This window comes from Canis lupus, chromosome 1 (genome assembly GCF_011100685.1).
Source record: "Canis lupus familiaris isolate Mischka breed German Shepherd chromosome 1, alternate assembly UU_Cfam_GSD_1.0, whole genome shotgun sequence".
NCBI lineage: Eukaryota > Metazoa > Chordata > Mammalia > Carnivora > Canidae > Canis > Canis lupus.
This window is the reverse complement of record NC_049222.1, coordinates 65,403,188-65,428,037: the sequence shown is the minus strand read 5'-3', so window position 1 is coordinate 65,428,037 and position 24,850 is coordinate 65,403,188. Positions and strand designations below refer to the sequence as shown.

Genomic DNA, 24,850 nt, shown 5'->3' with positions numbered 1-24,850 from the left:
TGCTGCTCCCCTTGCTTGTGCACTCACTCACTCTCTCTTTCTCTGTCAAATAAATAAGTAAAATCTTTAAAAGAAAAAAAATCACTGCTTGCCAGGGATGGGTGGGATAGTGATGAAAAGAGTACAGAGGGATTTTAGGGCAGTGAAAATACTCTGCATGATACTAGAATGATGGACGCACATCATTATGTATTTGCCCAAACTCACAGAATGTGCCACACCAAGAGTGGACCTTAAGTAAACTACAGACTTTGGGTAATGATGACGTGTCCATGTAGGTGTAGGTTCATCATTGCAACAAATGTACCACTCTGCTGGGGAATGTCAATAATGGCTATCTGGGAAATCTCTGTGCCTTCTGTTCAATTTTGCAGTGAACCTAAAACTGCTCTAAAAAATAAAGTCTTAAAAAAAACCCACACATAAAAAGCCCATAGAGGCAAACCTTGACACAGTATTTTTCCATATTTATTTAGCTTTCTTTTAGCTAAGTAAGCACAGTTTGAAACAGCTCACTAATCATTTTACAATTCTGCAATTACAAACAATATCATAACATGCATGAATAATGCTCTTGATATTACTTTAAACATTTTAAAGATAAGTTATGAGTTAGTTTTGTGTTGAGTTAATGTATAGCTACTGAGTTACTAAATAACTACTGAAAAAGCTGAGTGAATTTTAATTGTAGTAACAGAGAAGGAAAACTTAACTATGACAGAGTATAAACCTATATAAATCAGTTGGCTAATCATATTTTTGAAGAAGTCCATAAGGCATTTGAGAATTTCTTAAGTATCTTATGTGTTATTATCATAATAGTGTCATTTTTATCATTGCAAGTTCACATAGTACAATATGTTGTGTATACACAAAATTCCTTTTCTGCAGCTGGTCGTTTGATTTCTGCAAACTTGTAACTGCTAATCTGTGTTGGTAGAACAAAGCAGAGCTGAAAAGCTTGGAAATCTAATTTTGAGAGCCCATAGCCCCTACCTTCCACATGTCGTTTGATTTCTGCAAACTTGTAACTGCTAATCTGTGTTGGTAGAACAAAGCAGCGCTGAAAAGCTTGGAAATCTAATTTTGAGAGCCCATAGCCCCTACCTTCCACATGGAATGTGAACATTCACTTCAATTGTAAAGTAAATAATAACAGAGCAAGAATTCAGGAAAAGTACATGTGGGTCCCTTAGCCTAAACGTCCATTGTCTACCTGCCTACCACTGTGTCTTAAATATTCAGTTATACTGCCATCTGCTCTCAAAATTGTATTCCTTTCCACAGCCTCTTCTGTGGGCATGAGAGCACTTGACACACTAAACTATACTGACTCGTTTCATCTGACCCTTGTATTAGCATTTAAAAACAGGCTGTCCTTTCTCACCTGTATATCCTAATCCTCAAAATGTTAAATACTCTGCAAATGTTTGTTAAATGAATGAGTATTTATTTCAGATGTTGTAACTAAATATCCCAGATGTTGTCATTAAACATTGTACTATTTCATTACTTCAAACTATGCTTAATATCAATATCATGCCAATAATAAGCAAGAAAATGAATCATCTCAGCCTATTCTAACATCAATACTTTAGTCCTCGTGTTCACTTATATTCATGAACTGGCACAGTGAAGTATTAGCTATCACTACCTTACTCTTCACTCACATTCACTGTTGTGACCACAGATCAGAACAAAACCTAAAGAAGCATGTCTCACGAAATGATGTATCAGTAATGCTAACACTGAGCTATTAAAATAAATTTTCTCATCCAAGCTTATCTATTTGTACTTTCAAAGCAAGATTATTTCATGATAAAAGCTAGGCCTAATCACTTTTTAATTCTACTTTTCCTTTGGTACAATAAACAAACCATGAAACAACAATTTCTACCAGTTTTTAATACATTAGTATAACTATTTCATGTTTCTTCCCCATTCACGTCCTTACAGGTAAACTGCCAGTATACTGAATTCTCTTGGATAACCAAATTGATTGTTCTTGTAAGCTCACCATTAAAAATTACTTAATGTATATCACATAGCTTTCAGGAACAATTTATTAACAAAAATGTTAGGCTTCAAGAAGTGAAAATCAGTGTCTGAAATCGGAGTAAAAAATTACACACATACAATTCTTTCCTTCAACAAGAACAGAAATCACTATGTAGTATGGTACTCTTCATTTTGAAATTTTGTGTGTACAATTATATAACTGTCAAGAAATGGTTAATCCCCTTTTCTCCTTTGTAATAATAAAGGCTCCAACAAAATACTTTCCATACCAGTTTATTCTTCATAAATAAATCACTATTATAATAGACTATTGAGAATGAAAATGTTCGAACTGTTTGTAAAAAAATAGCCCTTCCTGATTAATGGAATTTGTTTTAATGGGATTTTATCCATGGTATCTTAAACCTTAAACAAGTAACCATTAAAATAAAAAAGTCAATGACAGAGTATCCAAGTAACTGTATCACAGATCTCAGGAAACAAACATTCAGAAAAGATTTAAGGCTAGCAGCCAGTAATAGCCTCTCATAAAACCCAACAAACCTTACAATTATAATTAGACTTCAAAGGGACCAAAATATTAGTTTATGTTGAGCCAAGATTAGGAAAATCTTCCACTGTTGACATTTTCATGTTCTTAGTTTTTCAATCAAACAATCAGCCTGTAATTTTGAAAACACAACATATTTTTTTAGATTCTAGTTATTACAGCCTATATAAAATAATTCTACTGGCATCCCTATTATAGTAAGTCACAGCAGAAGCGCTGGATAGTACATATTCTGTTCCTAAGTCTATCTTCTAAAAAATGTCTCAATATAATAGTCTTATAATCTATAGTAAAGGTATTCCACACTGTATATAAATAGGTTGATTTTTATCCATATTGCATATTCATTAAAAAACTTTAATAAGAAAAAGAAAATAAATACAATATTAACATTTTAAAAAGTAAACTACATGTGGAGGGACCTTAAATACATATTACTAAGTGAAAGAAGCCAATCTGAAAAGACTACATACTGTATGGTTACAACCATATGACATTCTGGAAAAGGTAAAGCTGTGAAGGCATTAAAGAGATCAGTGGTTACCAGGAATCAAGGGAGAGGGAGAGATGAACAGGTACAGCACTGAGGATCTTATTATACTATCATGTTGGATACATGTTACTACACATTTGTTCAAACTCATAAAAGATACAATACCAACAATAAACCCTAATGTAAATTATGAACTTTGGGTAAAGATGATTATGTCACTGTAATTTCATGGATTATAACAAATGTATCCCTGTGATGTAGGATGTCCATAGTGGGAGACTGTGAGTATATGGAGGACAGAGGGTATATGGGAACTCTCTGTATTTTCCATTCAGTCTTACTGTGTGAACCTAAAACTGCTCTAAAAAATAAAATCTATTTAAAAAATTTAAAAGTAAACCAAAGCATTCTGGTTATTATTTCAAAAAAACCTCTTATATATCTGAAACATCATTTAAGATATTTTGAAATCAATTATCTTTATCTTGATTTTTTTCAAAGTCTCATAATATATGCTGACAGATCTAAGGAGAGTGCAGATTCAAGATGAACCATTAACAGATCTTATAATTTTTTCATTTTTTTCTAACTAAAAAGTCATGTAAGGAAATATAGTTAAAAACATTTCAAAAATTCAATTTAATTACTTTATTATAAAAGCATGGAGCATATAAAAAATTAGAAATACAAATAAAGAAAAAAATCCTTTTAACCACACAGATTTTTTAAAGAGATCACACCATCTCTTATCAAATATTCTATTAATTTTTGTTTCAAAAACACACACACACAAATATCTTAAATTATTTTTAAGTTAAATATAATCACCAGGGATAATAAGCTTGAAATATGAAGTTTCTAGAAATTACACTCGTTAGTTTCTTGGGTACCATGGCTATAATAATAATATGCATTGAGAGCAATTATTTAATTTGTACTTCAGTGCTTGTTTAACTACAGCAATTACAGGTCTCCTTACCATCACGGACACACAGCACCTGGTAAATTACTAGTCCAGTGGCCCTGGAAGGACATCACTCTATAACTAACGCTGGACTGTCAGGCAACAGGCCCATAATCAGCTTGAATTCTAGTCTACTTTTGCCCCAGAAAAGCAGAAATCTGCCATTTTTTTTTAGCTCAATGGCTTGAACCTCAGATCTGACCATTGATGCTACCAGGGCAGCCTTTACTCAAAATTACAACAATTCAATTTCTACCATAATGTTGGTGATGATAACAGAGGCAGCCGGTAGTATTTTTTTTTTATTTTTATTTATTTATGATAGTCACACAGAGAGAGAGAGAGAGAGGCAGAGACACAGGCAGAGGGAGAAGCAGGCTCCATGCACCGGGAGCCCGACGTGGGACTCGATCCTGGGTCTCCAGGATCGTGCCCTGGGCCAAAGGCAGGCGCCAAACCGCTGCGCCACCCAGGGATCCCCCAGCCGGTAGTATTTACTAGTACTTACTATTTGCAAGGTATAGTTTTAAGTGCTTTATATGTAAATTATTTTATTGATCCTCTTAGCAACCCTACAGGTGGGCAGTATTCCTTCTACACAGGTAATAGATAAAGAACTTGGGCCATAAAACATTTAAGTAACTTGCACATGGGACATCACGTAAAGAATGGAGCCACAGTTTCAATCCAGATTGGACCCTGGGTGCTGAACTGTTCTGGCAATGGAGACTTAGCCATAGCTTCTCTTCCTACAGATCTGATAACCTGGAGGATCTCTTATATTAAAAATATTACTTTGGATATGCGTGAGCAGAACATTAAGAGAGAGATCAAGAGGATGAGGGTTGTTAAGTGCCTACTGTTGCCAAGAAAAGAAGAACTACAAAAAAAAAAAAAAAAGGACAAATACTTTAAGTATTTGTGTATGCTGCTACTATAATAATACTTACTGTGATAAACCAATAGGAATTCACTCTATAAACCAACTTTGATAAGAAGCCAAGTTGATCAACAGGCGCCAGAACGTGAAGGTGCAAGTGAGAAATGGAGCAGAATGGAGGCATATGGAAACCCATTCTAAAACAGAAAGGTAAGAGATACTTGGCAAGGCAGTTCTACAACAATTTAAAGCTATTTTTTTATGTCAAAACACATTAATATTAAGATACCCCAAACAGGTTACCTACGGTAGACTGACTGCCACTCGAACATCTCTTTTACTGCTTTCTTTATACATTTCCCAATAGTCAAACACTTCCTCCTCTTTGTGCTGAAGTTCACAGTAACAAAATCTTCATCAAGGAAGGGCTTAAGAGCATATTATGTCTCAGTAAAACCTTTATGAATTCTGAGTTTGCATTATGTTTTATCACCTCGGCGCATAACAATTTTAATGTTTAATTCTCGTAAGATACGACTCTGCAATGAATCTTTTAAAAAATTACAGGGCACTCCTGGGATCTTTAACTTTTAGACTGCACAGCTGAGTCATGAAGTTGTTTGTTGTGTACTACGTTTGGTATAAATTCCACCCTTTTCTTTAAAAAAAAAAATTTACAGGACACTCAAGGGTTCCCTTATTCTAAGACATAGCCACCTCCTTTCAGAAAGTAGTCATTTCCTTATCAACCCATCTTCTAGTGGTTAGGCTAATTAGGTTAATTATATCATTATTTGAAAAACTTTTATCATCACTCAAGTTTCTTGTTTAATAAAGAAAATAAGTTAGATGAGAATTATTCATAATTATCTGTTTTATAAAACACTTACAAAAGAATTCCTTTGACTACTAACAAATTTCTACCAAGAAATTTTTTAATATGTTCTATCTCTTAAAAATCAGCTTACAGTTATTAAGTCCCCTTAGAATTTCTGAGTGGAGCAAGGTGCACTTGTAGTAATAATCCAAGCCTACAAATTTCTGTCTGCTGAAACTAGAAGTGAGTCTCAATTAAAAAAAAAAAAAAAAAGACAACAGTGGGAGTGTAGGAGGAAGGCAAAGAAGTGGTATATTGCATCAACACAGGATTGACGATGGAAAGTCATAAACACAACACACATGGAAAAGCTTCCACAACTACCTAGAAAAGATAGACTGGGTTCTCCCTCTGTGTAATACAGAATCAAGTAATCTAAAAGCTAGAAGCAACTGAAGGGTTCATTCAACTCTTTCACTTCAAAGATGGGGAAGCCAAGATCCAAAAAGTAGGAGACTTCCCAAAGTTGCAAAGTCAAGCAGTGGTAGAGTGAGGATTGAGACTCAGTCCAATGTTCATTCTTCTAAGAAGCATTCCTATGACTGGGAAGGGAATGTGCTGCTCTTTGGCCATAGGGTCTCAAATACCATCTGTTCCTTGTCATTATCACCCTTCAATAATGCTTGATAGTTTTCAGAGGATTTTCTTCTTCTTCTTCTTCTTCTTCTTTTTTAAGATTTTATTTATTTATTCGTGGGAGACAGAGAGAGAGAGGCAGAGATACAGGCAGAGGGAGAAGCAGACTCCATGCAGGGAGCCCAATGCGGGACTCTATCCCAGGACCCCAGGATCACGACCTCAGCCAAAAGGTGCTCAACAGCTGAACCACCCAGGCGTCCCAGTTTCCAGAGGATTTTCACACCCACAATCTTATTTTAACCTATAAGTATGCAGAGGAGGTATTATCTTGGAGATGTTAAATGTCTCAACTAGCACAGCCAGTTATGAGCACAGTACACAGCAAATAGCATGGGTAACGTTAGAATCCAGGTCTCTTTGAATTCCAGTTCAGATGTTAGAAGTAATCTCCTTTGGTTACACAAGGCAAAGCCAGAAGTGTTTTAAAAACCTACTATTTAGATTAAGTAAAATAGTTGCCACATTGACCATTATATGCTTTTTGCTCAAACTTTGGTGAATGCCCAAGATCAGTTCTGCAGGCAACAAATTCAAGTTAATTTCATACTTGAAGTATAATAATATATTTTAAAATCACATAAAATAAAATATTTTCTAAAGAAATTCAATTTACACACAGTTTTTTAAGAAATGCACATGTTGAACAAAGAAAGGTGGAGGTGGACTTGTAACTATTTTACTTACCTGCTGTTTAAATATACTTGTCTGCCCAAACTTCAAGAGGTGATTATTAGATGCTAAGACAATGAGACATATTACCCTATGAGAGTAATAAGATTTATTAAATTTATACTACCAATGAACAATGTATGCTCATTTTCAGGAAAACTGCATGTCTGCCACCTCTACTTTTATTTCCCAGGAGGAAACAACGTTTCAGAAAAACCAGCTGCATATATTGGTTTCTATCTGGAAGTATACATACCTTGCATTTTTGAAGTCAGTGAAATTATTCCTTTCAAGAATGGTTTTCCCAACAGCTACCATGCTCTCAACTATAAAACAGGAAAGAAACTACATTACACTGTAGTAGAAGACATTACTAAATTGTAATGAATTTTAACTCTTCTGATCTAGTCAAAGTTGTATTCGATAGGTAAATGTTTAAAGACCTGTTTAATAGGTCTAAGTTACTGAGAAGTTTGCTCATTAACATGACAGGAAGATTCCACCTACCACAAAGTACGATGTATAGGCTGACTTTGAATAGCTGTTGAGGAGCGCGATCAAGGGACTACACCTAGGACATCTGATCCTACTGAGGTCTACCTCTGATCATAAGGAGACAAAGTAATAAGCAAGTATGTCAGAATTAAGAAGAGAGACAGGAAAGACAAGAAATTTGTCTTTCAGCCCAAACGAGGATATGATAGGCTTTTATGTCAGCCTACTTTAATTAGCTAAATGTTCGTATAATTGTTTTGGCTTCTGAATTCTATCTGCTTTAGCGTCTCTACTGTCTTGGTGCTTTATGGTCTTTGGATAGGATTATGCTTTCCCATGAGAGAAATTTTGGTAAACCTGCAATCTCTAAAGCACAATGTCAAACTTTATACTTCTTTTGTTTCTGAATGGTGTAACCAAGTATTTGGAAGGGGGAAGAAATGAGAGAATCTACAGAGGGTGCTTGTATTAAAAGACACTCATAAAATTGTTGCTAATGTTTACTTCTCTAAGTCAGGGTTGAGCCAGGAGGACAATACCATATCATCTAAAAAAAAAAAAAAGTCAGGTTACTTCAAGCAAGACTGTATCTTGTTTTCTTTTAAAATACTCCCAAGATCCCAGACATGGGGGAAAAGAATGTTCTCTCTTTTAACTTCTTTAAAAGACATATGACTGCTTAAAGCAATAATTTTAACAGTACCATATTATAAAGTATGCAGGTGTAATATATATGACAACAATAACACAAAGTATTGCAAAGTTTCTCACATTTCTCATGAACTGATAAAATGTGAATTCTCATTATATTATTATAATTACACGAGTATTTTAATCTCTCTCGAGCAACCATTTTAAAAAGCGTGAAGAGGAATACATAAAAAAGCAAGAAATAAATTAAGAGTAGAATAACAAAAAATATATTTGACCACAAAAAGGCAGGAAAGAAACAGCAATAACAACAAAAAATGGGACAAACAGAAAACAAATGGCAAGATAGTACACCTAAATCAAACTGCATCAATAGTTATTAAACATTTATGAACTAAACACTCCAATTAAAAGTCAAAGATTTTCATACTACATTTAAAAAATAATAATACAGGGATCCCTGGGTGGCGCAGCGGTTTGGCGCCTGCCTTTGGCCCAGGGCACGATCCTGGAGACCCGGGATCGAATCCCACGTCGGGCTCCGGGTGCATGGAGCCTGCTTCTCCCTCTGCCTGTGTCTCTGCCTCTCTCTCTCTCTCTGTGACTATCATAAATAAATAAAAATTAAAAAAAATAATAAAAATAAAAATAAATAAATACAAAATAAAAAATAATAATACAAAAGCGAAACCAAGAGAGGAGGCAGGATGGCAGAAGGACAGGGGGGTCCTCTTTCATCTGGTCCCCCCAAATTTAGCCAGATAACTATCAAACCATCCGGAACACCTATGAATTCAGCCTGAGATGTAAGGAAGGCTGGAACTCCACAAATAGAAAAGTGACCACTTCTTGCAAGGTAGGAGTAGAGAAGAGAAACGGGGCGGGGGGGAGGGGGATATATCAAAGATAAACTGCGGGGGGTGGGGGGGCGGAGGCGGAAGACTGCAAGCTGGCTGCAGGACAGTGATACAGCCCTGGAGCTCAAAACCAGGACCTTTAGAAACCTGCTCCTGTGAGACACTTCCCTGCCTGGAAGGTGCTCAGTGGGGGAAGCGGGGCCAACTCGCAGGAGGGACAGTGGGGTCTCAATATTCCCAGAGGAACAGGAGGAACAGGGGTGCCCAAGCCAGCAGAGTTCCCAAGCACTGGCGCAGGGAAATGGGTTTAGGTTAGCGAGCTTGGAAGAAGGCTCAGCATGTTGCGTCATTAACCACAAACCGGGGACAGGAGACTGCTCTCTGTGCTGGGTCCCTGCAAAGGACTAGAATGCAGCAACCCTCTGCTTCCATCTGGGAGGGGTGGAGCAGGTGTGGGCACAACCAGGCAAAACCTCTCCGGCAGGAGTCCTGAAAATTGCACAACCAGTGTCTCCACCCCTCCCTGCCCCTGGGAAGGATCTGAGTGGGTGGGCACTGTAGGAGTCTGCCGTTTGGCACACGCTGGGATCTCCTGGCTCTGGAACTGGAGATCTAGTTTCAGTTTTTTATCCCCCTTTCGTCGAACAAAGACCTCACAGGGCAAACAGCTCACACTGAGCCTGGCCACCTGGCAAGGAGCAGTACAACTGAACCCAGGCATAGACACCTAAGAAACAGCGCAGTAGGCCTCTCCCCCAGGAGACCCCCAGAAAGACCAGGGGAACAGCAAGTTTACTGACCAAGCAGCACTGGAAAGCTCCAGGACTAGGGGAAAACAGTATACAGAACTTGAGGGGTTTTTTCCTTATGATTTGTTTATCTTTTAGGTTAAAATTTTCCAATATTCTTTCTTTTTTCCCATCTTAACTATAATATCTTATCAACTCTTCATTTTTAAGATTTTTCTTTTTTAACTTTCATATTTTACAATTCTATGTTTTTTTTATACAATTACATGTTATTGATATATTCTTCATTTTTGGCTTTCTTTCACCATATTCAATTTTATGTCTGTGTGTAAATATATATATATATATATATATATATATATATATATATATATATATATATATGGGTTTTTTTAATATAATTTTGGAATTTAGTACCTTCTAACATACAGACCAAAAAAACATTCAGAACCAAGTGGAGCATTGTTTTGGTCTGCTCTGTGAGATTATAATCTCTTTCTTTCACCATCTCCCCCGCCCCACACACACACGTTTTTTTCTTTTTCTTTGTCTTTTATCTTTTATTTTCTGATCCCTGACCTCTTCAGAATTGTCTAGTGAGTATTTTGGTTGGGTTGTGGTTGATATTTTTGACTCTGCTCATTTGTACAGCCATTCTGCATTGGACAAAATGACCAGAAGGAAGAATTTACCACAAAAGAAAAAAAACAGAGGTAACGTTCTCTGCCATTGATCTAATGGATATGGATTTAAGTAAAATGTTGGGAGAGAGAATTCAGAATTACAATTATAAAGTTACTAGTTGGATTTGGAAAAAACCATAAAAGATTCTAGAGAATGTCTTACTGAAGAAATAAGATTTAATCAGGCAGAAATTAAAAATACTCTGAGATACAGTCTAAACTGGATGTTCTTAACAGTTAGGGTAAATGCAGCAGAAGAGAAAGTAAGTGACATAGAAGACAAGTTGATGGAAAGGAAGGAAGCTGAGGAAAAGAGAGAAAAACAACTAAGAGCCCACAAGGAGAGGCTCCGAGAATTAAGTAATAGTTTGAAAAAAATCCATTTTTATTGGGATTCCAGAGGGTATGGAGAGAGAGAGACAACCAGAAGGTATTTATGAACAAATCATAGCTGAGAACTTCCCTAGATAAGGGAACAGGCATTCATATCCAAGAAATAGAGAGGACCTCTCCCAAAATCAACAAAAACTGATCGACACCCCAACGTATTAATAGTGAAGCTTGCAAATTTCAGAAATAAAGAGAAAATCCTAAAAGCAGCTCAAGACAAGAGATTCCTAACATATAGGGGGGAAAATACTAGATTAACAGCAGACTTATCCACAGAGACCTGGCAGGCCAGAAAGGGCTGGCATGATACATCAGGCTCCTAAATGAGAAAAACATGCAGCCGAGAATACTTTATCCAGCAAGGCTGTCATTCAGAATAGAAGGAGAGATAAGAAGCTTCCAGGAGACAGAAACTGAAAGAGTATGTGACTATCAAACCAGCCCTTCAAGAAATATTAAGGGGGATCCTGTGAACAAAGAGAAAGCCCAAAAAACAGAGGCAATCTGCAGAAATACAGACTGTACAGGTAATATAATGGCACTAAATTCGTATCTTTCAATAGTTACTCTGAACATGAATGGGCTAAATGCTCCAGTCAAAAGACACAGGATATCAGACAGGATAAAAAAGCAAGACCCATGTATATGCTGTCTGCAAGAGACTCATTTTAGATCTAAGGACACCTCCAGACTAAAAATGAAGGAGTGGAGAACCACTTACCATGCAAACAGACCTCAAAAGAAAGCTGGGGTAGTAATCTTCATACCAATAAATTACATTTTAAACCAAAGGCTTTGATAAGAGATGAAGATGGACACTATATCATGCTGAAAGGTTCTATACAACAAGAAAAACCTAACAATTAAGAATATTTATGCCTCTAATGTGGGAACAGCCAATTATATCAACCAGTTAATAACCAAAGTAAAGAAACACATAGATAATAAATTAATAGTAGAAGACCTCATCACTCCACTCTCAGCAAAGAACAGATCTTCTAAGCAGATCAACAATGAAACAAGGGTTTTCAATGACACACTGGGCCAGATGGACTTCATGGATATATACAGAACATTCCATCCTAAAGCAGCAGAATATACATTCTTCTCAAGTGCACATGGAACTTTCTCTAGAATAGACCACATACTGGGTCACAAATCAGGTCTCAACCAATACCAACAGACTGGGATTATTCCCTGCATATTTTCAGACCATGATGCTTTGAAACTAGAACTCAATCACAAGAAGAAATTTGGAAGGAACTTAAACACTTGGAGGTTAAAGAGTATTTCACTAAAACATGAATGGGTCTACCAGAAAATTTGAAAACAAAAAGATTCATGCAAACCGAAGAAAATGAAGGCACAGCTGTTCAAAATCTCTGGGATATAGCAAAGGCGTCCTAAGAGGGAAGTACATTTCAATCCAAGCCCCTCTCAAAAAAATTGGAAAAATCTCAAATACACAAGCTAACCTTACAACTAAAGGAACTGGAGAAAGAAGAGTAAATAAAGCTTAAATCAAGCAGGAAAAGAGAAATGAGAAAGATTAGAGCAGAATTCATTGAAATAGAAACCAGAAGAACAGAACAGATCAACAAAACCAGGAGCTAGTACTTTGAAAGACTTGTTAATAAGATAGATAAACCCCTAGCCAGACTTATTGAAAAGAAAAAAGACTCAAATTTAAAAAATCATGAATGAAACCAACAACACCAAGAAAATACAAATGATTTTATGAACATATTACGAGCAACTCTATGCCAACAAATCAGGCAACACCAAGAAAATACAAATGATTTTATGAACATATTACGAACAACTCTATGCCAACAAATCAGGCAATCTGGAAGAAATGGATGCATCCCTGGAAACCTATAAATTACCTAAACTGAAACAGGAAGAAATAGAAAATCTGAACAGACCAATAACCAGCAAGGAAATTGAACCGGCCATCAAAAACATTCCAAGACAAAAAAGTCCAGGACCAGATGGCTTCCCAGGGGAAATCTACCAAACATTTAAAGAAGAAATAATACCTATTCTACTAACGCTGTTTCAAAAGGTAGAATGGAAAGAAAACTTCCAAACTCATTCTATGAAGCCAGCATTATCTTGATCCCAAAACCAGACAAAGACCCTATCAAGGAGAATTACTGACCAATATCCCTGATGATCATGGATGTCAAAATATTCACCAAGATACTAGCCAATAGGAACCAAAAGTACATTAAAAGGATTACTCACCACGACCAAGTGGGATTTATCTCTAGGATGCGAGAGTGGTTCAACATTTGTAAATCATCAGGGTGATAGATCACATTAACAAAAGAAAAGATAGGGGATCTCTGGGTGGCTCAGTGGTTTGGCACCTGCCTTCGGCCCAGGGTGTGATCTTGGAGTCCTGGGATCGAGTCCCATGTCGGGCTCCCTGCATGGAGCCTGCTTCTCCCTCTGCCTGTGTCTCTGCCTCTCTCTCTCTGGGTCTCTCATGAATAAATAAATAAAGTCTTTAAAAAATAAAAATAAAGAAAGAAAAGATAAGAACCACATGATCCTCTCAATTGATGCCGAGAAAGCATTTGGCAAATACAGCATTCTTTCCTGATTAAAACTCTTCAAACTGTAGGGATAGAGGGAACATATCTCAATATCATAAAAGCCATCTATGAAAAGCCTCCAATGAATATCATTTTTTTTTTTTTTAATTTTTATTTATTTATGATAGTCACACAGAGAGAGAGAGAGAGGCAGAGACACAGGCAGAGGGAGAAGCAGGCTCCATGCACCGGGAGCCTGACGTGGGATTCGATCCCGGGTCTCCAGGATCGCGCCCTGGGCCAAAGGCAGGCGCCAAACCGCTGCGCCACCCAGGGATCCCAATATCATTCTCAATGGGGAGAGCTTTGCCCCTAAGGTCAGGAACATGACAGGGATGCCCACTCTCACCATTGTTGCTTAACATAGTACTAGAAGTCCTAGCCTCAGCAATCAGACAACAAAAATAAATAAAAGGCATTCAAATTGGCAAAGAAGTCAAACTCTCACTCTTTTTTTTTTTTCAAACTCTTACTCTTAACAGATGACATGATACTGTATAGGGAAAACTCAAAAAAATCCACCCCAAAACTGCTAGAACTTGTACAACAATTCGGCAGTGTGGCAGGATACAAAATCAATGCACAGAAATAAGTTGCATTTCTATATACTAAAAATGAGACTGAAGAAAAAAGAAATTAAGGAATCAATCCAATTTACAGTTGCACCCCAAAGCATAAAATACCTAGGAATAAACCTAACTAAAGAAGTAAAGGATCTGTACTCTAAAAGCTACAGAACATTTATGACAGAAATTGAGGAAGACACGAAGAGACACAAAAACATTCCATGCTCATGGACTGAAGAATATATATTGTGAAACTGTCTATGCTACCCAGGGCAATTTACACATTCAATGCAATCTCTATCAAAATACCATGGACTTTCTTCGCAGAGTTGGAACAATCTTAAGATTTGTAGAGAGTCAGAAAAGACCCTGAATTGCCAGAGGAATGTTGAAAAAGAAAACCAATGCTAGGGGCATCACAATGCCGGATTTCACATTGTACTACAAAGCTGTGATCATCAACAGTGTGGTACTGGCACAAAAACAGACACATAGATCAACGGAACAGAATAGAGAATACAGAAGTGGACCTTCAGCTCTATGGCAAACTGATCTTCGACAAAGCAGCAAAGAATATCCAATGGAAAAAGGACAGTCTCTTCAATAAATGGTGTTAGGAAAACTGGACAGCTACATGCAGAAGAATGAAACTAGATCACTCTCTTACACCACACACAAAGATAAAATGGTTGAAGGATCTAAATGTGAGACAAGAATCCATCAAAATCCTAAAGGAGAACATAGGGAACAACAATTTTAAACTTGGCTATGGCAACTTCTTGCAAGACACATCTATGAAGGCAAGGGAAACAAAAGCAGAAAATGAACTATTGGGACTTCATCAAGATAAAAATCTTCTGCACAGCAAACGGAACTGTCAACAAAACTAAAAGACAACCTACAATATGGGAGAAAATATTTGCAAATGACATATCATCAGATAGAGGGCCAATATCTAAGATCCATAAAGAATTTTTCAAACTCAACACCCAAGAAACAAACAATCCAGTCAAGAAATGGGCAGAAGACATGAACAGACATTTCTCCAAAAAAGACCTGCACATGGCCAACAAGCACATGAAAAAATGCTCCACATCACTTGTCATCAGAGAAATACAAATCAAAACCACAATGATCCACCAGTGAGAATGGCTAAATTAACAAGACAGGAAACAATAAATGTTGGCGAGGATGTGGAGAAAGGAGAATACTCTTGCACTGTTGGTGGGAATGCAAACTGGTGCAGCCACTCTGGAAAACTGTGTGGAAGTTCCTCAAAGAGTTAAAAATAGAGCTACCCTATAACCCAGCATTTGCACTACTGGGGATTTACCCCAAAGATACAAGGTGAGGGCAGCCCGGGTGGTGCAGCGGGATCGAGTTCCACGTCAGGCTCCCTGCATGGAGCCTGCTTCTCCCTCTGCCTGTGTCTCTGCACCTCTCTCTCTTTCTTTCTGTGTCTCTCATAAATAAATAAATAAAATCTTAAAAAAAAAAAAAGAAAAAGAAATGACTTAGGAAATGCTAACTGGTAAGTCACAGAACTCATAAGTAGGAAAATGTAGGATAATCCTGTAAGAAACAAAACAAGATACAAAATCTTTTCAGAAGCTAAAAGGGCATCGCTAAAATCTCATAACTAAACTTCAGTGTTAGTTCATCTACACAAGAAACTTACAAGGCAGGCACCAATATGGTCTCATTTTTTTTTAGCACTTTCCATTTTCAGAGTCAAGGAAAGCCATCATTTAAAAAACAGAAAGACATTATCTTTTAGAGATCTTAAAGATTAAATAACACGATGTCTGGAATTTGCTTCAAATCCACTGTGGGAGGAGGTTAATAGATGAAAAAGACTGGCCAAAAGCTAATAAATGTGGAGTTGGGTAATGAAGACTTGGAGATAACACTATTTTCTTTATTTTTTGTAAATACTTGAAATTTTTCATAATAGAAGTTTCACAAAGTCACAATGCTCCTTTTTCATAATACCTGGCTAGACTTTTTCTTCTTGACTGTCACTGCTATCACTGTTGCCAATTCAGGATGAGATAGCCATGAAAAATACTGCCACCATCATCTTACCCAGTTCTATGTGATCTTTCTTTAGCTCTCTACAGTTTCCAAGATGCTTCTTTGGCACCACAAGATAATGATGAGGTGCTGCTGGTTTGATATCTTTGAAGCAAACGAGGTCTTCATTCTGAAGGAAAAATCATATCATTTGTTAGTGAATTTTTTAAAAAGAATTTCCTAATGCTGTTCTGGCATGTCTGAAATACCACAAATCTCAATATGATAGGAAAATCGTACTCCTGTTACATTTAAGCCCAGCTGGGCAATTTTGTGATTATGCATTAAGTTCATAGAGACCAGCTTTAGCGTCTTTCATGAGATGTTCATTTGTTACAGAAAATGAAGACTTACATAAAGCTAATTTCAGGAAAACAATTATCAATGAAGTTCATTCAAACTTCATTACCAAAGGGGCGCCTGGGTGGCACAGAGGATTAAGTGTCCGACTCTTGGTTTTGAAATCAGGTCATGATTTCAGGGTCGTGATCACAGGGTTGTGAGATCAAGCTCCGTGTCCAGTTTCATACTCAGTGGGGAGTCTGCTTGAGATTCTCCCTCTCCCTCTGTCTCTCCCACTCCTGCCCTTTTTCTCACTCAAATAAATAAATCTTTAAACAGCAAAACAAACAAAACCAAAAGAAACTTCATTACCAACAATCCCAGAGGTTTTTTTTTTTATTTCGTTATATATTTCTCCATGTCTACCTAAGGGTTTTTTACTCTTTATAACTACTTTTAAAGGTTTGACTATAGAAACATAGCAAGATTGATAAATTCTTTTTCAGACTTAATTTTTTTCCAAAGTAGCATATTCCTCAATTATAATAGGAAAATCATCCAGCATCTTCATATCCAGAAACTACCATTTTAAACATTTTTATAGCAGTTATATACAAATACTTTATGTTTACAGCATTAAAAATCCTTTGAAATGCTGATAAAAACTCCAGTATTGTACTAAGTGTCCAATCCATTATATTAGTTTTCTGATTTGCATACTCCACATAGTCACATAAGGGAAAAAAAAAAAAATGAAAAAGGGAGTCTTTCAACTTACTGACATTTGAGTTTCAAACCTTTCCAAAAGGAAAATCAATATTCCCTAAATAAGCTTTTCCAATATTTTATATAAAAAATTATTCAATGACTAAAAGATATATGAAAAGATGCTCAACACCACTAATCATCAGAGAAATGCATATCTAACCACAGTGAGATGAAACTTCACACCAGTCCAATGGCTAATACTAAAAAGACAGGAAATATGTGTTGGGATGAATGTGGGAAAAAAGGAAGCCCTTGTGCACTGTTGATGGGAATACAAACTGGGGCAGCCACTGTGGAGACAGTAGGGAGGTTCCTCAAAAAATTAAAAACCGAAATACCATATGATCCACCAGTTCCACTACTGTGTATTTATTTACCAAAGAAAATGAAAACACTAATTCAAAAGATATATGTATGCACCCCTACATTTATTGCAGCACTACTTATAACAGCTAAGACATAGAAGCAACCTGGGAATCCATCAATAAATGAATGAATAAAGGAGATGTGACACATATACAATGAAATATTAGTCATAAAAGGATGAGATCTTGCCATCTGTGACAACATGGATGGACTAAAGCATATGACACTAAAAACAAACTGGTAGCTGTTAGAGGGAAGGTTGAGGGGTAAATAGGTGAAGGAAAACCAATGCATTTTAGTTAGCCTATGCCACCTATGATTGAATTAGATTTCCATTAAGCTTTCTAAAATACTGAAACTGGCCCTCTGATGTTACCCTCTCTCCTCTTTCTTCATTTTAAGAAAGACTTTCTCCTATTCCAAAGACACGATGACAAAAGATATAGCAACGATGCACGTACAAAGCTATCGTTTGCAGCATGACTTGTAATAGCAAGAAAAAAGAAAGAAAAAAGAAAAGAACCCAAGTGTCCATGATTCAATTAGAGGAGACTGGCTGAATATTATAGCGAGTCCATACAACGAAGTAATACATAGCTATAAAAAGCAATGAGAAAGATCTTTAAATACTTAGGAAATCATTTCTGAAGTATACTTCGAAGTTAAAAAAAAAAAATAAAGCAAGGAACAGGAGAGTGGTTAGGCCATCTAACCACGAGGTTAACCACTGGGGGGAATTCAAATTACAAATATAAATAAACACATACGGATTCTCACAATGGAAGGAAAAACCAAAAATATATTTTTCAGTTTCTTGTGAGGGAAGAGGAACAGAGTAAAGACAAGAGAATGGATGCTAGACTTTACCAAATGTACTCAGCTTTATAAGTTGGACTGCAAAACATGAATACGTAACATGCTTTTGAACTTAAAAAGAAAATGATCCCTAAAATTGAAAACAAACGGAAACAAATAAAATAAACCTAACTGTATGTCACATTGATAACATAGCTACACAAAGAACTTTCTTTTTTTGTAAAGATTTTTATTTATCTGAGACAGAGAGAGCTAGAGCCAACGAGAGAGAGCACACAGGAGGAGGGGCGGGCAGAGGGAGAGGGAAGAGGAGAAGCAGATTCCCCGCTGAGCCAGGAGCCCCAAGCAGAGCAGATCCCACCACCCAGGGACCACGACCTGAGCTGAAGGCAGATGCTTAACCAAGTGAGCCACCCAGATGCCCCCCAAAAAAGATATTTCAAGTGACTTTAAGACACAGAAATCTGACTATCTATCCCTAATGATATCCACTAAATGAGAACTTTCCATTTATGCTTTCAATACAGATCACAGGCAAGCTTCTGAAGCGTGGAACATGCCCTATTTATCCTTGAAATACAAGTGAATACCACATAGTAAACTTGAAAGATTGTTTAATAAATAAATGTAAATAAAAGATGTTTAAGTAGAAAGATAAAGCTACCAATGAATGCTCCCTCCTCTCCTCCTTAAAAAAAATGGTGTCATAGTTTTTACATCCTTTTCCAGTAACAGAGACAGACTTTCCATGATCTTTCAGTCTGTTCTTACAGAACCCCTCTTAAAGTCGGAATTATGGCCATTGTTTGATTTTAAGTGTTTCTCAGCCTTTTTCATTACCATACCTCTAAGGAAACTTTTCAGACTTTTTTTCCTAATTGCTCCACCCCCAAATATTTTAATACCACAGCCAAATTGTACATGTGTTTATATCCTATATGCTTACCTGTATTTTATATATGTAAATAATAAAAAAAAATTTTTGCCCATGTCCCTGTCCCAGGTAAGAACATCAATTTTTACCCCTTTTGAGAATGCATGGGTTAGACAAACAGCTAGCCTATGCTGACTTCATTATCAGCACTGAATCTAAGCATCTGGGCTAAACATTCATTAAACACAACAAATAAACTGTGGTGAACAGGGTAGATGGGCACTCAACTTCCATTTTAAATACTTCTATGTACTACAGAAATTTATTTATTTTTTATTGTATTTATTTACTCATGAGAGACAGAGAGAGAGAGAGAGAGAGGCAGAGACACAGGCAGAGGGAGAAGCAGGCTCCCTATAGGGAGCCTGATGTGGGATTTGATCCCAGGACCCCGGGGATCATGCCCTGGGCCAAAGGCAGATGCTCAACTGCTGGGCCACCCAGGTGTCCCTGAACTACAGAAATTTAAAAATCCAAAATCCCAGATGGAATTTAGATCTTGCCAACTAGATATATTTCAGACTTAGGTGCTTTGACAAGCTAACCTGAGAAAAAGCCATCTTTCCATGGCTTCCGCTAGTTCCAGCAGGCAAACATGGCCAGCTCTAAGACTACCGAGTTTCTTTTTTCTTTCTCCCCGCCCCCTATGCCAACATCTAGTCAATAGCATCACGTGAGTCAAGAGACAGGCATGAGACACCCATTGTTTTGGCGCCAGGGCCTACCGGTGTGGACATAGCACGCAGAGCGTAGCTCTTTAGTTGTGTTATCTTTCAAAGGGGAGTAGAAATATGGAGGTGCTACCAGCATTTGGTGCCCAGAAATGGGCTACATCCTCCAACAGGTGGAAGAGCCCTGCACAACAAAGCAGAATCCAACCCAAAATGCCAATAGTTCTCCCCCTGGGAACACCACTCAACGGTGGCGGTCACACTTCTTCCTCACCCCTGAGTCACCCCTACAGAGGCATCTTCCCTAAGTCTAGTTCCAAGGGCAGTCCCCAGGAACCACAGCTTCCTGCTGGGGCAGAAGAAACACGTCCTCAGTCTGCCAGTTGTCAGGTGAAGTGCTGCTCTGGATGTCACTTTTTTTTTTTTTTCCTAAGATTTTTATTTATTTAACGGGGAGGGAGGGAGTGAGGGAGGGAGGAAGAGAGAGAGAGAGAGAGATTGTGCAGGCACAAGCAGGGGGAGCAGCAGAGGGAAAGGGAGAAGCAGGCTCTCTCTCAGCTGCGGCTGCGCCAGGAGCCCAAAGCAGGGCTGGATCCCAGGACCTTGGGGTCATGACCCGATCCGAAGGCAGGTGCTCAACCACTGAGCCACCCAGGTGCCCCTGGATGTCATTCTTGAAGGTTTTTCCTTGAGCCCTTGCAACAACCTTTTTTTAAAGCATATAATTCCCTATATTACATCAATTTCTGCTTTAAATAGCTAGTTTTTCTCTCTGCAGCTGACCCCCGACTGATATCTAAAGCAACATTTGAAAGAACATTTCAGTATCACACCATCTGACGTGTAGGGTGAATTTGATTAAAGAAGAGGGAGGACGTTAAAGTTAAACCAGTATTTCCTCAGCATGGCCTCAAGCAAGATAAAAATAAACATCTAGCCTGGTATTTCTCAACCATGTTTTCAGTCACCCCTCGAGGACGTTCTGAAGACTTTTTTCCCTGATTCCACTCTCATGGTATTTCGATATTGCAGATACACTCCTTACCTGTTTAGGTCTATCATGTTTGCCTTTGCCTCATACCATCCCCCCAAAATCAACTTTTTTCTCCCCACCCCGAGAATGCATGGCATAGTATTTGCTTAGTTTCAACTCTGCAGTATACAACAAAAATACGGTATACAGTTATGGAGCGAGGAATCTTCTCTGGCTTTTGCCAGAAAAGTTTCTTGGACTAAGCCCTATGATGCTAATAACTCCAATTATTCCAAATCAAATTTTCTCCTCTGTACTTAATTATGTCTACCCTACTTGGATATCAATCCAATAGTTTCTATTTATAAGAAACATATATGAATGAATATAAGGCTATAATATATATAGAGTTTTTACTAAATATTTATAATAAACATGAACAAATATAAAAATATACTATATATAATGCAAAATATACAAATTAAAGATTGGGTTCTCTTTTTAAAAAGATCTTTAACCTTTGATTAGTGAGCTCTTATATATTAAATCATCTTAGATTCAATATTTAAAAGATCTGCAACTTTTTGAGACACTGTTTACAAGATGTGCACCTTGCTTATGTTCTGTATTACACGGACTACAGCATATATTCATCCTGTGCCATCTATGTAGGGAGCACATTAGCTCCAAGTATGGACTGTGTCTAATTTCCTCTATAAAAATGTTCCAGGCTTTTCACATACTTCTCTCTGGGAACATTTTATTATTCATTTGAGAGAGAGCAAAAGTAGGTAGAGGGACAAGGAGACTCCCCGCCGAGCAGGGAGCCCAACGTGGGGCTTGATCCCAGGTCTCCAGGACCATGACCCGGGGCCAAGGCAGGTGCCAGGCCAACTGGGCCACCCAGGCTGAGAATGTTCTTTAAAGAGAAAAAACCCTGACCTTTGGCCTGGAAAACATTGTGATAGACGTTTCAACCATCCCACCCCCTCTCGGTGACTAATTTTAGACAAAACTTTTTATACTACAAGTATATATTACTTACTCGTGTTCCTCAACACGGGTACTAGACTGTGCAACATTTAAATGCAGTTTGTAGGAATCTAAGGAATATTGAATTCTGTGAAGTAAAAAAAAAAAAAAAAAAAATTTTACTACTGGCTACCCTAATCTTCTATGTGGTGAGATAAGGAGTGGATGAAGAAGCAGAGCTAAAAAAAAAAAAAAAAAAAAAAGAAGCAGAGCTCAGCGGTCTGTCCCAACTCCACGGATCAGTTCAGCAGAGGCCACTGTACTTTCCAGACCACCAAGGCATGTATTCTTCCTCCCTGTCAACTGTGTCCAGTCTTCACTCCTTCCCCCGATATTCAGCACAGATTTCAAGGTCTGTCACTTTAGGCCTCTCTCTAGCCATAAATCCTTACCTTTGTTCCACTGCGCTTACGGAACACCTACGGGGCCAGACCCCAACCATGGGTTGACCCATGGGTTCACCTTGTCTAAAACTAGGTGGCTGCTGCTGGAGAGGTAAGGGATCACACAGCTAAACAAAACACAGCGTGTGGTAGAAGTGATGTAGGAACAGGTTAGGGGCAGACAGGACTAGGCAGGGAAGGATCAGGGAAAGGCCCCAGGCTCAGGCTCCTACCCACTCCAAAGAAACAGAGAGAAGACTGTAAAAATAGAAAAGTAAGTCTGGTCTCCTAGCTCCAAATGTGAGGGAGTATCCCCCCTTTTAATGGCCACTAATCACAGAAATATGTCATTAAGGGGTTATCAATCGTCCCTGCTCACACCAAGAGGCACAAGAGTCTCAAAGCCACGGGCTACCTGACTAGGCTACAGAAATCCCAGATGTAGAGAAAGGTTAGGGAGGAGATGTTACCCTGAGAAGTAAACACCTTGTTTGGGCTCATGATACTTACAAGAACACCTCCTTGGCTATTATGACCTTAGGAGTCCCCCACCTGTCTTCTAAATATGCACCCTGATAGTGACACGGAATTTGCCAAGTTCCCTGGTCAGTTCCCTATAAAGGGCAGACCTACATGGCGCCAGGGGCAGCCCTGTGGGGAGGTCACCCCTGAGAGCTTCCTCTGCATCTCTGCTTAGTAGACTTCTACGGCTTGGCTCACTGTCCTGGGTCCGGGAGGTTCCTGCTTCCACTCAGGGAGACAAGCTCCGCTGCTTCAGGACCACCTCACCAAGCTCCGGCGACTTGCAGCCACCTGCTCCGCGTTCAGGCCACCCTTTAGCCTATGACATCTGAACAGCGACTATCCTTCCTCCTACTCAGCCGTGAATCTCCAACACTAGGTGCTTACGACAGATTCGAGTGCATCTGTTCCAACAAAGGAATTAAGAATCACCAAAAAAAACACAAAACTAAACTAAACAAAACAAAAAAGCCCAAAATCTTTGGAGCTGATCCTCTCCCAAAGCAATTTCTTTAAAGGCACGTAGAAGTGATAGAAGAAAATGTGTATCAGATTATCTGTTTTCAGTACTTAGTGCTCTGAAAAAGTGCGCCGGTGCCAACTGACACCACCTGTAGGACCTGCGCCCTTCCGTGGGGAGCAGTGCGACCTCTGCCCCAGTGCCCCCCGCCCAGCTTCACTGAGCCTAACCAAGGAGCCTCTACAAGGACGAGCTCCTCTCCAGCAGCTCTCTCCCCTGGGGCAGGGGCCTGTGCAGGATGTGAGGCCGGTCTGGGCGGCGGGGACCAAGCCCTCTAGAAAACAGGCCACAAATGCTATTTTCTGCCAAATACCTCCTACCTGCACACAGAGGCCCAAGAGTTTGGCTTTATGGCTACATGGTGTCCCCACCCCACGCCCAACCCGCGCCCCAACCCTGCACAGCAAGGATCCTGCAGAGACCCTCACCGCTGGGGGGCGGGGACGTCGGGGCCTGGGGACAGTCCCGCTCTGGGGGGAGGATGTGGGGGGGCAGTCCCGCTCATGGGGGGAGAGGACATGGGGGGGGACAGTCCCGCTCATGGGGGGAGGATATGGGGGGGCAGTCCCGCTCATGGGGGGGGTAGGACGTCGGGGGGAGGGACAGTCCCGCTCATGGGGGGAGAGGACATGGCGGGGAGGACGTCGGGGGGGACAGTCCCGCTCTGGGGGGAGGATATGGGGGGGGCAGTCCCGCTCATGGGGGGGGAGAGGACGTCGGGGGGGGCCGTCGGGGGGGGACAGTCCCGCTCATGGGGGGAGAGGACGTGGGGGGGGACAGTCCCGCTCTGGGGAAGGATGTGGGGGGGCCCAGTCCCGCTCCCAGGGGACGGGGAGGACATGGGGGGGTTCAGTCCCGCCGGGGGGGGAGGGGGAGGACGTCGGGGGGGGGGACAGTCCCGCTGCGGGGCGGGGGGTGGGAGTACGTCAGGCCGGGGACAGTCCCGCTCCGAGCGGGGGAACGTCGGGCCGGGGACAGTCCCGCTCCGGGTCGCCGTGGGTCAGCAGCAGCAGCAGGCCCCCCCGCCCCCCGCCGCCCGCCGCCCGCCGCCCACCTCGCAGGGCAGCAGCTCGGTGCTGGGCTCCCGCCGGCCGGCGATGCGGCAGAACACGCACTTGCCGCCCTGCTCCTCCGCCCGCGACGACCTCGGGGCCACCTCGGCGGCCGGCAGGGAGGACTCCGCGGCGTCTGCGGCGGCCGCGGCCTGACAAGCCGGCCCCGACTCCGAGCCAGCGCGCTTCGACTCCTCCGCCATCGCCCCGCCGCGCCGAGCGCGTCCGCCGCCTGCACCTCGCGGTGTGACCTGGAGGCGTCGCCCGTCGCCCGCCGCTGCGAAGGACTGGGGGGGGGGGGGGGGGGGAAGGGGTTGGGCGCATGCGCGGGCCCTGGGGGCGGGCCCTGGGGGCGGGCCCTGGGGGCGACGCCGTG

The 24,850-nt window shown here is 40.0% G+C and overlaps 1 protein-coding gene across 2 annotated transcripts; it reads right to left on the bottom strand.

Annotated features, from left to right (window-relative positions):
- Nucleotides 1–446: 446 nt before the first annotated feature.
- HINT3 (histidine triad nucleotide binding protein 3) lies at nucleotides 447–24,714 on the bottom strand. 2 transcript variants are annotated; one of them, XM_038526727.1, is made up of 5 exons: nucleotides 24,477–24,697; nucleotides 16,168–16,285; nucleotides 7,348–7,417; nucleotides 4,977–5,103; nucleotides 447–2,681 (listed from the first exon to the last, which is right to left on the bottom strand). In XM_038526727.1, exons 1-5 carry the CDS (start codon nucleotides 24,675–24,677, stop codon nucleotides 2,649–2,651), a joined length of 549 nt encoding a protein of 182 aa, XP_038382655.1. In that variant the 5' UTR covers nucleotides 24,678–24,697; the 3' UTR covers nucleotides 447–2,648. The 2 variants fall into 2 exon arrangements, 1 of the variants encoding a protein (XP_038382655.1); XR_005353883.1 differs by lacking the exon at nucleotides 447–2,681 and adding an exon at nucleotides 7,599–7,693 and having other exon boundaries at nucleotides 24,477–24,714.
- Nucleotides 24,715–24,850: the final 136 nt, after the last annotated feature.

Bases quoted from the DNA above. Each gene is read 5' to 3' on its own strand.
- HINT3 (XM_038526727.1), bottom strand. From the start codon at position 24,677: ATGGCGGAGGAGTCGAAGCGCGCTGGCTCGGAGTCGGGGCCGGCTTGT. The intron at 16,286-24,476 runs GTGGGCGGCGGG...TTTTTCCTTCAG, and splicing joins CCGAGCTGCTGCCCTGCGAG to AATGAAGACCTCGTTTGCTT. The intron at 5,104-7,347 runs GTATGTATACTT...TTTCTGTTTTAG, and splicing joins ACTGACTTCAAAAATGCAAG to AATGGGTTTCCATATGCCTC.